Genomic DNA, 12,976 nt, shown 5'->3' with positions numbered 1-12,976 from the left:
TGTGTGTGTGTGTGTGTGTGTGTGTATAAAAGCGCATACTGAAGCAGTGACGTACATGTAGGGGACGTCTATGAATATCTATGAATATCTAAAGGTACCAAGTTGCTAAATGAGGTAAACTGTTGAAGTTTTTTTCAATCTTAAGATTGGAAAATCATCAAATGAGAGACAGGAATTTATAGATGATTAAGAAGAAAAAGATAGCTATCCTTGGCTGTCCTCCATCATGTTTTAGTAATGCCTAATAGTTCTCTCATCTGGCAAGCAGAAAAAGATTCTGGCAGCAGATTTTCGGTATCTTTCATCACCACAAGACAAGCAAGTCCCATTAGATAAATTAATCAAGACTCTTGCTGTGCCCAGCGAGCCCTAGTGATATAGTGGTTAAGTCCTCAGCTGGAACCCATTCCAAGGGAGACAACTTTGCCAGTGTGTTTCGGAAAAGATCGCAGTCTAACAAACCCTATGGGGCAGGTCTACTCTGGCTTATAGGGTCACTGAGAGTCAGAATCCACTTAACAGCCAAGGGTTTGGACTTTGGTTTGCCATGTCCAGGCATCCAAGGAGACGAGCTGAAGCTGACTCTCTTTGCTACAGAGAAAGGAATTCTGGAATCTAGAAAGGTGTGATTCAGCCAAATGAACATTGGCCATGATGGGGAGGGATCAATTCAGGACTCTGGCCTTGGTTTTTGATAAATTTTCAAATGAGACCAGCTCTCTAAGGGGTGGAGCAGAATGTCAGACAATAGCTACCCGTGGAATGATTCACCAAAGCCAAAAGTCACGTGGCAAAGCTCACACATACCTCATCAAGATCTAGTGGGAGGAATTGATTTCCTTGTCTGACTTGTATGCTTGACTTGGTCATTTGGTAATCTGAATTCTTACTTTAGTCATACCAATTTAATATTAATTTACTCTTTTATTATAAATTTTTTACCTCCACTGGTGGTGTAGTGGGTTATGTGTTGGGCTGCTAACTACCAGGTCAGCAATTTGAATCCACCAACTGTTGTGTGGAAGAAATAGAAGGCTTTCTGCTCCAGTAAGTATTTGCAGCCTCACAAACTCTTCAGAGAGGCACCATGACTTACAACCAACTCGATGGCAGTAGGTGTTGGTGTTTGGTCTCTTCTGAGGCGTTCTAGTGGCAGGCACAGTGGCTAAGCACTCAGCTGCTAACTAAAAGGACAGTCATTTGACCCACCAGCTAGCTGCTCAGACAGGGGAGAAAGATGAGGCAGTGTGTTGCTTTAAAGACTCACAGCCCCGGAAACTGCATGGGGGCCATTCTCCTCTGTCTTCTAGGGCTGCTATGAGGTGGAATTAACTAAGGAGCTCTGGTAGCGTAATGGTTACGAATCGGGCTGCGAACCTTAAGGCCAGCAGTTCGAAATTACCAGCCGCTCCGCGGGAGAAAGATGAGGCGTTCTGCTCCCGTAAAGATTTACAGCCTCGGAAACCCTGTACACGGTTGCTATGGGTCAGAACCGACTCGAAGGCACTTAACAACACAGCAATGAATTTGGTTTGGTGGGTCTCTTTTTGAAGGGATTTGATTATTCATATGCCTGAGGTTTAGATTTAGGTACTGAAGTATTTTTTAATTTAAAAGTTCCATTATAATAAAAATTTCTGTGTAATAAAATTCCTCAGCCCTCTAAGTAGAATAATATCTAATTATATAAAGGCACTAGGATTTTTCCATGATGAGTCTGATATATGGCATTTAACCACACGTTCTCTCCGTTTCATCAAAAGGCAAATGCAGCTTCCAAACAAGAATTATCAGGGCTCATTCAAGGGTAGATCGGACTTGTCCATAATCCTGGGAGCTGGTCCTAAGGCTCAGAAACCTCATTTCCTTAGAAACTAAGAATATATTCATCTATACTTTGCCTTGTGAATGATAATGATGATGCGTTACAGGAAACCTCCTATCGACATAAGTGGTGTGCTTTTATCCCCATCGACAGAACCTACATCGGAAACCTAATTATAAGCAGGTTTCTTGGTGACGAATTAGGAACTAGTTGGCTAAGAATAGTGGAAAGACCCCACTGAAGGTCTCCATAGCTTTGCTGGTGGGATAGAAATATTCAATGTCCACTTCATTAAATCACCCTCAGTCTCTCCCTGCTGGGAGTTGCCTCATAGAAATTTTTTTAAAAAACTGTTCATTGTGAATTGAGTGAAGGTTTACAAAGCAGATCATCGTTTTACATTTAATTAATCATCTCAGTGATAGCAATCCCCTCAATGTAATGTCGCCTAGCCACTTCCCCCTTGTGCTTCTCATTCCCATTCCTCCTTTCCCAAGTCTTCTGAATTGTGTTCTTAGTTAAATGCTGCCCTTTTGATCATAAATGATTTTCCATTCTATGGTGCGCGTACATCACCAGTGTTGTTGTCTGACCGTTGAGCTGTAGGATTACTTCAGTTCCAGATCTGAAGGCTGACCATCGGCCATAGTCTTGGGGTTCCACTATTCTCTGTCTGACCAGTAATCCTGTTTTGTTATTTATTTACTTATTTTATGATTTTTTTTAGTTTTGTCCCACATTTATTTCCCACACACACACACACGCTATCCAAGACCTTCTAATGTAATCCATTTTATGGCAGTTGGTCTCAGTATTGTGGAGACTGATGTTCATTTGGTGCTTTAGTCAATTAGACTAATTGTTTCCAAATGTCTTCAATTTTCATCACTCTTCTTTCCTCCAGACAGGGAAAGACCAATAGTTGAACCTTAAATTACCTTTTAAAAATGAGCTTTTATACTGTTAACTGATGATGTATGGAGGGGATTATAATCAATGTAATGAAATAAGTCATATGAATGGTTGAATGTGAAACTGATGATGTGCCCTGTAAACTTTCACTCAATCCACAATAAAAACCTTAAAAAAAAGAAAAAGAAAGAAAGAAAAATGGTTAAAGATTAAAAAAAGAAAAATGAGCTTTTAAGATCCCAGTTACTTTTCACCAAAGCAGAATATTGAACACTGTCTTTGTGGACTACGTTATGCCAATTGCCCATGTTGTCCCCTGAGACTATGGTCTTCAGCACCCAGGCCCAACAACTCATTCGCTCTAAGAAGTATTCATATTCTTGCTACCTGTTTACCTACCACATTTCATGGATATGTTTGCAGCAAAGGTAAATAACTATGTACATGTATCCTCTGTCAAACCTTTTTATATTTGTAAGTGTACTCTCATTCTTCCTTCCACACCCATTCAGCTTGTGTATCTAGCCATGTCTCTACCCATAGAGCATTGTTATTACAGATTTGTGTATATAACAGTATTAACCTCTGTTCCCTTTAACTCTTGTACTCTTCCTCATGTTTCCCCCTGCCTTCATCATTCTTCTGCCTACTTTCCTCTTGCTGTATACTGCCTTCCCTGTTAATCAAATTAACACATGTTATAGACTTTTTTTTTTTTCTTTTTCTTTCTGTGATTTCAGAGCTGACCAACTCCGTTTCAGAGTGCTATCTTGCTTGGGCCCAAGAGCCATTCTGTCTCTGCAAAGTAATTTTTTATGTCTTTGCTGTGATTCATTCATTAATTGTTGATTTGGTAGTTTGCCTCTCAGGTCCTGCTTTTGAGGCTATTTCAGGCTTGCCCTCATGCTTAGCTGGCTGCAGGTATGTGAAATGGCAAAACAATCCCTTGGGGTGGGATATAGAGGTAACAATGACAGATTTTCCCTTTTATGACCATAAGCACGTATATGAAAGGAAATGCTATCTCCAACTTGAGTCCGAAAATATAACAAAACAGGAAGTTCTGTCCTTGGAGCTCTGATTAAAAGCAGCTTGTAAAAAATGACATAGGGATGATGTCTGAACTCTTTTGACTTCACCAGAGGGATTGAAAATTAAACTCAACATCATTCTAAGACTGAGTCCTAGAGGCGGAGGTCAGACATGTCTCCACCCGCCAGCCATCTTTACCGATTCTGACACCAACTGTCCATTTCTAGGTACCCTGTAGTTCTCTGCTGGGTTCTATAATCTGTTACAGTGGCCACACAGAATTCACATAAATACTACCATCACCACTCAGGATCCTGGGGCTTACTGGGGAAGTTAACATGTTACAATTCAGGAGCAAGAACATGCTTTGGTCAGAACAGCCTCTCCTTAGTCATACCTGCAGGCATGCCATGCCTCTCTTTAGTCCTTGACCTTTCAGCTACAGGGCTGCTTGGCCTCTGCCTCGCTCTGGCAGTGTTACAGAACTCTTTCAGTTCTGCTAATAAATGCCCAGAAGGCATTCCCCTGCACCAGTAACATCATCCTGAAGACACTCCATTTTCTGATTCTGGGCCAGGAAGCCTACTGCTCTAGCTCATGCTTTTGCTGTTGCTGCCTCTGATGCCACCTTGTCTGGTGTCACCTCTCTATCCTGGTCTGAGGAGGTTCAGTGTACAGGAATCTGAGGGTCTGAAGGAAGGATGTGCTCCATTCCTGGCTCTTCTTTTTTTTAGCTTTTATTGTGAATTAAGTGAAAGTTTACTGGGAGAACATCGGTTTTGCACTCAACATATTTCATTTCACTGCAATGATGACAACTCCCTCCAAGCATCATTATTCAACAGTGTTTGCTTCTATTCCCTCAGTTTTTGTGTCTTCCTTTGTATTTTGATGTACACATAAACAATTAGGAATATATAATCATTTAAACAACCACAAATTCTGCAAGCCAGCCTCTTGGCCACCACCAGCACACAGCCTTTCTTTTCATGAGTCCTCAACTGCTCTATGTCTCTGTGTCATCACCTCTGCCCCCATCTCTGGTGTTGCTGCTTCTCTGGTTCAGATCCCATAATCCACTCATACTCTTCTCCTTGGGTGGTCCGAGGGTCCTCTGTTCCTGGACTATAAGACTGACTACTTGCCTCTTTATATTATAAAACTTCTACCTTTACAGTTGTGACAATCGCAATTAGTCATGATAACAATTACTGTTGAATCATAAGAATCTTATCCCCATTTCCTTTCACCAGACCTGTCTGGACAAGATAAAATCTATTCAGTGGGGATTCTACCTTCCCCCATACACTCAAACTAAACTCCCTCTTGAAAAGGTGTAAGCCAGGCACTTTGTGCCTTTATAGCCCTCTCCCCCCATTTTAGGTAGCCAATATTTAAGTTGTGTGTCCCTATCAATCTTGCCTACAGAGGGAATAGGATTGATCCTTGATGTGAAGACTACTCCCCTCTCAGTTTGTATTTTGAGCTACTACATCCGTAAGTGTAGGTTGAGTTCATCAAATTGTAGCAATTTACACTTGTTTCCCTTATTAAATTTTTTTAACTTCTTTTAGTCGAGTTGTGATCTTCAAGCCATTGAAGCTAGGTTAAATGGGTACTGTCTGCAGGTTTGGGCTTTCTTGTACCTCTCCCCTCACTTCATATCAGCTGGATGCTGTACCCTCAGCTCTAGCCCTCAGTTGCTTATGTCTTTGTCCATGGGCTTAAGTTTCCCCAGGTCTCACCACATTTCTCACCAACCAGCCCTTCCTCTTCACTCTCTCATCTCCACGTCAACGGGAGTTTACGGAATGTGGTTGAACTCAGCCCATGTCTTCATTGCTGCCTTAACCCCACTTCTGGCTCTTCTTTCTTGATGGTAGAGAGCCATCCCCCTTTACGCTTCTGAGGTGGTTCATTTTAAACCTAACAGGATGATAAAACTGACCAATTCCCCTGCTAGAGTTTCATATACCCTATTTGCATGGTATCTTATTTACATAATTAGCAAGCTATCCAGTCCCCATGGTAGACCACAAGCACCTCACATTTGCATAATTCTACCCTGTCATTTGTAAGGACTCACAAACACTGGGTAGAAGAGCCGTATCAAGTAATTTATTGCACTGTACAGCTCCATTCTAATTCTGTCGCCTTGGGAACTCTTAATTTCTGAAACAGCCCTTAGAGCTCATTAGTCTAAATCACAATAACCAGATTTAGGATTTATATCTGTATTCTGCCTGCGAGTTGATTTTCTGTGGTTCCACATAGCTTAGCTACTTTTCAGAATTGGAGTGTAGTGTACTGAGTGCGTATAAACCCAACCCAACTCACTGGCATGGAGTTGGTCCTGACTCATAGTGACCTGGGATTGGATGGCCAAGGCTGTCAGTCTTTATGGGGGCAGAAAGTCTCAGCTTTCTCCTGTGGAGCAGCTGGTGGGTTTGAAGTGCTGACCTTGCAGTTAGCAGTCCAGTGCTTTTCCTACAGCACCACCATAACTCCTCACGGTACAATTTGACTACTTGGGCTATCTCACATGTATTGTTGCCATCAAGTTGATTCATACTTGTAGTGACCCTTTATAGGGTTTCCAAGGAGCAGCTGGTAGATTTGAACTGCTGACCTTATGGTTAGCAGTCCAGTGCTTATCTTACAACACCATACCAGTGCTCCCTTAAATTTTATATATATGCATGTGAGATGGAGCCCTGTTGTGGCTCTGTAGGATAAGCACAGGACTGAAGCTGCTCCTCAGAAACCCTATACAGGGTCGCTATGATTAGGAACCGACTCAACGGCACTTAACAACAGCAATGCATGTGAGATAGCCCAAGTAGTCAAAATGAACAGTTAGGTGCTCAGTGAAGTCTTTGACTTCTCCTTCCTCGATATCCAAACCACGTGCCATGGACTCATTTTCCAACTCATGGTAACCTCATATGTGTCAGAGTAGAACTGTGCTCCATTTGGTTTTCAATAGCTACATTTTTCCAAAGTAGATCACTAAGCTTTTCTTCAAAAGAGCCTCTGGGTGGACTTGAACCTGTCCAACCTTGAAAGTTAGCAGCGGATTACATTAATCATCGCACCACCGAAGGGCTCACCTTTCCTTAGAGGTGACCACAATGACTGGTCAGTTAAAGCCATCTTTTTCACTGTGAACATGATGGTATGCAATGTCTGCTTGGAATTGAACTTTGTTCATATTGTACTTCTTTCAAAATTGATTTTAGACAGTTGATATGTTAGCAGGATGTTTCTACATTTAAAAATGAAAGTGTCGTTACCTGTCCCAGGGTTGCGCTACAGCTGCACTACTACTGACCTTTGAGGCAGGAAAATTCTTTATTGTGGGGGACTGTCCTGTGCATTAAGGAGCCCTGGTGGCACTCTAGGATAAGCACCGACCCATTAACCTCAAGATAACCAGTTCAGTCACACCAGCCACTCCATGGAAGAAAGATAAGGCTTTATAAAGATTTTTCAGAAACCCTATTTAGGACCGCTAAGGGTCGGAACCCACTTGATGGCAGTGGGTCTGGGCTTGGATCCTATGCATTGTAGGATGTTTCCCAGCATCCCTGGCCTCCACTCCAAGGTCTCCAAGGGGAGAGGGCAAAATCACTCTTTGTTGAGCATCACTTATCTATCCCATTTAAGAACTTACCTTTAAATACACACACACACACACGCACACTCTGGATATGCGAATGAATTATTATTTAAGTATATTTCTAATAGTGCCTTTGTTAAAACAATACTTTTTTTTTTTTTTTTAATTTCCTAACCTTAGAAAATTGCTCCAGAAACTCATCGTTCCAAAGAAGTGGCCCTGAATGAGAGGATTTGTCTGCAAGTGAGTTCGCAGTGTAGCACCAATGAAAGTGAGAAACGTAGCAGTTGGGTGAAAAAGTGCATCTCACCCCCTGAAGGTAACAACTGAAAGAACTGTTTCTATTCTTGAAAAAACTTTCCATTGTGAATTGAGTGAAGGTTTACAGGGTAGATCATCAGTCCCACATTCAGCAGATGACCCACTGCATTTCATTCCAGGGATTAGAGTCCCCGCATGCACCATCAGTTAGTTTTTACCTCTCTGTTCACTTACACTGCTGCACTCCTCCCCATGTCTTCGTTGTCTTCATCTGACAGCACTAGTTCTTGGTGTTTAGAAAATGAATCTAAATTAAATATGTGCTTATTTTTATTGTGCATTCATGAATTGGATTCTCAAACATTTACCAGAGACTAATAGTGCCTGATATTGAACTACATGTTGACACAGTATAAGAGTACATCCCAGCCTTCAGCGAGCTCACAGACAACATGAATTAACAGAGTCTGGTGTGCCTTTGAGTTGGTTCTGACTCATAGCAACCCTATATAAGGTTTCCAAGGACTGGCTAGTGGCTTTGAGCCACCAACCTTGTGGTTAGGTGTCCAGTGCTTATCCTACAGCACCACACCAAGTAGTGAGATTCATCAGTCAGTCTCTGATTTGCTTCCACCCACCTCCCAATGCCCTATAGATAGGTTCTTATGTAGCAGATACTGAATAGCAGTAGGACTGTCAGGCCCAGCTGTTTCAAGTTTAAATCCCACCTGCCAATTCGGAATTTTGTGATTTGGAGGTAGATTACTTAACCCCTCGGTACTTCAGTTACCTTCTCTGTGAAATGGAGATGGTAATAGTACCTACCTCCCGGGATTGTTGAGAGGCTGGCGTAAGTCAATATAGGCAGTACCCGGGCTCCGAACGAGATCCATTCCTCACTGTGTCTTTATGAATTTGTAGTAGTTGTTTGTTTTTTTCATGTATCAACCTGGAAGCATGTCTGGACACTTGGGAGGCTTCTTTTCTCTAACAGGCAAGCTATTATTACCTCCTTGAGGGCAGTGACCTTGTCACTTATACTTCTGTATTCTGCTGTTGATGTCGATAGATGTTGTTGTGTCAGCTCTGACTCATAGTGACCCTGTATAGGGTTTCTGAGGAGCGGCTGGTGAGTTTGAACTGCTGATCTTGTGATTCAAACCGACCTAGCAGTTGAATTCTTTTTTTTTTTAATGATTCTAGGAGTTTTATTTATTTTTTATTTATAGTTTTAAAAAAAAGTTTTTTATTACGATTTGAGTGAAAGTTTACAGGGCAGATCATCCAGTTTTGCATTCAATAAATCATATTCTTTGTTTCATTACAATAATTATAATACCCACCATGTACCATCCGTTAACAGTATTTCTCTCTATTCATTTTAGCTCTTTTTTTTTTTTTTTTTAACACTCAGGCATATATAATAATTTACACCACCAAAGGGTACAATCTGAAAGTCTGTCTCCTGGCCGCCAGCTTTCAAGTCCCTTTCTGTCCATGAATCCAGAGTCCTCAGCCGCTCCCTCGTTCCATGTCCCAATCTCTGCCTCCATCTCTGGTGTCGCTGCTTCTCTGGAGAAGGTCCCTCATTCCTCTTGTACTCTTCTCCCTTGATGGTCCTTGGGTCCATTGTTTCTGGACTGTAACATTAGCTACTCCTTAGTTTCATTTGGTTGTTGTTAAGTTCCGTTGAATCAATTCTGACCCATAGTGACCCTGTATAAGGTTTCCATGGAGCAGCTGATGAGCTTGGACCACTGAGTCTCATTTTAGTGCAAGAAAAAGGAGTCCTGGTATCGCTGTAAGGTAAGTGCTGGATTGCTGACCACAAGGTCGCCAGTTCAAAACCACTACTCCACAGGAAAAAGATTTACAGCCTAGGAAATCCTATATAGGGTCACTATAAATTGGAATCTACTCGGTGACTGTAGGTTTGTTTTTTGGTTTGGGGTTAGTGGAGGGAAAGCCTGGGAGCATTTTCAATGATTTAAAAGCTGCCTATGCAGCAAATGAAGGTGATTTGTGATGAAGAATTTGAATAGGGTTTGGTTCAGTCATTTCAAAGTGAGGCAAATTTACATAACATTAAAGGGCAAGTAGGAGATGTATGTGAATTACTGTGTTGGAGAAGAATATTGAAAGTACCTGGACTGCCAGAAGAACAAACAGATCTGTCTTGGAAGAAGTACAGTCAGAACTCTCCTTAGGAGCAAGGATGGAGAGACTTGTCTCTTGGTTTTTGAACATGTTGTCAGAAGGGACCAGTCTCTGAAGAAGGACATAATGCTTGGTAAAGTTGAGGGTCAGTGAAAAAGAGGAAGACCCCCAAAGAGATGGACTGCCATAGTGGCAGCAGCAATGGGCTCAAGCATGACAACAATTGTGAAGATGGCACTGAATCAGAGTTTCATTCTGTTGTGCATGGGGTTGTTAAAAGAGTCAGAACCTCCTTGACAGCACCTAACACTAAGCAACAGGCGTTATCCTGTAAATCTTAACTAGAGATGACCTATATAAGGGGAGATTCAAAAAGTTCATGGAAAATATCATAACTATTTTCATTCAATTTTTCCACGAGCCTTAGAACAGTTAATGGCAAAGAAGAAATGCATAAAGCCTGCTGCCATCAAATTGATCCCAACTTACAGTGACGCTGTATGACAAGGTAGAACTGTTCCTTAGGGTTTCTGAGACAGTAAATCTTTATAGGAGCAGATGGCTTCATCTTTCTCCCATGGATCTGGTGGGCTTGAACCACTGACCTAATGGTAGCAACCTAACACTTAACCCACTATATAACCAGGGATCCTTGAATGCTGCATACGTTATTAATATCATGTTGCCCCTTAGTTGTCCTTTTCCATCTCCCACCTTCAAACCTTAGCACTACATGTCCTGTGTTCTAGAGCATTCTCTACCCACTTTCCAGGAATCGAAAGCATATGAAGTAATAGGTTATCAAATGATCAAATTCATTACTGCTGGAAGACGGGGCAGGAGCTCTGGTGGAGTAGTGGGTTATACATTCAGTTCAAATTCACCACCTGCTCCAGGAGAGAAAGATGAGGCTTTCTGCTCCTTTAAAGACGTACAGCCTCAGAAACCCTATACAATGTCACTATGAGATGGAACCCACTTGACAGAATACACCCACCACCACCAGAAGACTGGGAGCATGATCTCAAACAACCAACCTATCCTATTCCCATTCCTTTAGAAGTTTATGAGTACTTGGAACAAACTTAACATGATACTATGGCAGTAAAATGGTTGCAGATCCCAGGACCATTAAGAATACTAGGTTGGTATTTTAAGCAGAGGCATTTAATTTAGAGATGTGATGCATTAACTCAAAAGGTTGGGGATTTTTCAGGTCATAAAGATTGTAGAGTTCCTAAGCATTGGACTGGTAACCACAAGGTTGACAGTTCAAGCCCACCAGCCACTCTCAGAAACCCTATACAAGGGTTTCTATGAGTTGGAGCTGACTCAATGGCACATAACAACAGCAACAAAGTCACAGCAAGGAGCTCTGGTTGTGCAGTGGTTAAGGACTTGACTGCTAACTGAAAAGTCAGTGGTTCAAATCCAGCAGCCACTGTCTATGAGAAAGATGGAGCAATCTGCATTTGAAAAGATTCACAGTCTTGGAAATCCTGTGGGACAGTTCTGTGCTATGCTATAGGGTTGCCACGAGTCACATTCCACTCAAGAGCCCAGGTTTTTTATAATAGACAGCTTTAGAAGTTGTTTATTCTTCCCCCAAATTGCTTCAGTAGGGATGTTTGTTCTTTTGTGTGTGGTGAAAATGTACATGCCAAAACATTTGCCAGCACAACTTCCACATTTACAATTCATGGACGTTGATCATATGTTTCATGTTCAGCGTTATAGGATCAGCACTGGACTGCTAACTGCAAGGTTGGCAGTTCAAACCCACCAGCCCAGCTGCTCCTTGGAAACCCTATACAGGGCAGCTATGATTCTGAGCCGACTCGACAGCACTTAACAGCAACCGCCACCATTATCTCTATCCCTGTCTAAAACATTCCTCCGCCATCAACCTAAACCCAGTGCTCCCCTCCAAGAAAAAACTCCCTCTTCTGTCCCCTCCCTCTAAAAGTGCCATGGAGTTCTGACACCTGTAGGACAAAATAGAACTGCTCCCTAGGGCTTCCAAGACTATAAATCTTTATAGAAGCAGTCTGCCACATAGTTTGCCCACAGAGTGGTGGGTTCAAACCACTAACCTTGCAGTTTGTTGTTGTTCAGTGTCGTTGAATCAACTGTGAGTCATAGCAACCCTATAGGATTTCCAAGGAGTGGCTGGTGAGTTTGAACTGCAAACCTTGTGGTTCAAACCGACTTAGTGGTCTAATGCTTTATCTTATAGCATAGGGTTCAAACTGCCAGCCTTTTGTTAGCAGCCTGATGCTTAACCCAGTGTACCACCAGAGCTTCTTTCCCACCCCTATTAACCATCAGTAATCTTTAGATTCTCTATAGATGTTTAGTTCACATACACGAGATCCTAAGGTATCAGTCATTTGCTACTGATTTGTTTCATTCATCATTACTGTTTTCAAGATTCGTCCATGATGTGGCATTCTCAAGATTTCATGTCTCTTTATGGCTGAGTAGTATTTCACTGCATGTATCGACCACGTTTTGTTTATCTATACATCTCTTGATGGACTTGTTTAATTTTTTCAACAAGGCCCGTGTCAGTGTAGTCAAAAGATAAGCAGGCAAATTATGTGTCAGAAAAGCCCCCCCCCCCCCCCCCCCCAGAAAAAAAAACAGGTAGAGATGTTAGGGGTTGTTTCTGTTTCCGCATTAAATTTAAAATTCCATAGTCATTGCCTATGATTATAATATTATTTTACCTTTACAGTGTCTCTCCAGTTAGGAGTATAAGAGTTAGGGTCCCTCAGAGAGAGCAGAAACTGTTTCTTATTATCAAGAGCTGATAGCGAAAGTTATATGCAAATTTGATCTGGGCCTTCTCTGGCCTGGGTGTCTTTTGGGTAAAATAGGTGCGAGGTTAGGGATTGACTGGTCAGGTAGCATGAAACACCCTCACCAACCCCAACGCTTCAGAGTGAGCTGGCTAGTTTACATTATTAGGAAAAAAGAAGTTCTAAACTCATGACATGGCTTTTCTAGGTGATCCTGAGTCAGCGGTGACTGAACTGCAGTGTATTTGGCACAACCTGAGTAAAATGAAGTGCTCTTGGCTCCCTGGACATAATGCAAGTCCCGGGACTAACTACATTCTCTACTACTGGTGAGTATTTACAGTAGAAGGATGAATTGTGCATGTGTCA

At 42.0% G+C, this 12,976-nt stretch overlaps 1 protein-coding gene across 1 annotated transcript in view; it reads left to right on the top strand.

Annotated features, from left to right (window-relative positions):
• Positions 1-12,976, top strand: part of IL13RA1 (interleukin 13 receptor, alpha 1) — a 77,262-nt gene that overhangs the window by 17,208 nt on the left and 47,078 nt on the right. The window contains exons 5-6 of the mRNA XM_006872129.1: positions 7,569-7,707; positions 12,816-12,936. Of these exons, the coding sequence (XP_006872191.1) occupies positions 7,569-7,707; positions 12,816-12,936 (260 nt within the window). The remainder of the gene's footprint in view (positions 1-7,568; positions 7,708-12,815; positions 12,937-12,976) is intronic.

The sequence above is a fragment of the Chrysochloris asiatica genome, unplaced genomic scaffold (assembly GCF_000296735.1).
Source record: "Chrysochloris asiatica unplaced genomic scaffold, ChrAsi1.0 scaffold00183, whole genome shotgun sequence".
In the NCBI taxonomy this organism is placed as follows: Eukaryota; Metazoa; Chordata; class Mammalia; order Afrosoricida; family Chrysochloridae; genus Chrysochloris; species Chrysochloris asiatica.
This window is presented reverse-complemented; position numbering and strand designations above follow the sequence as displayed.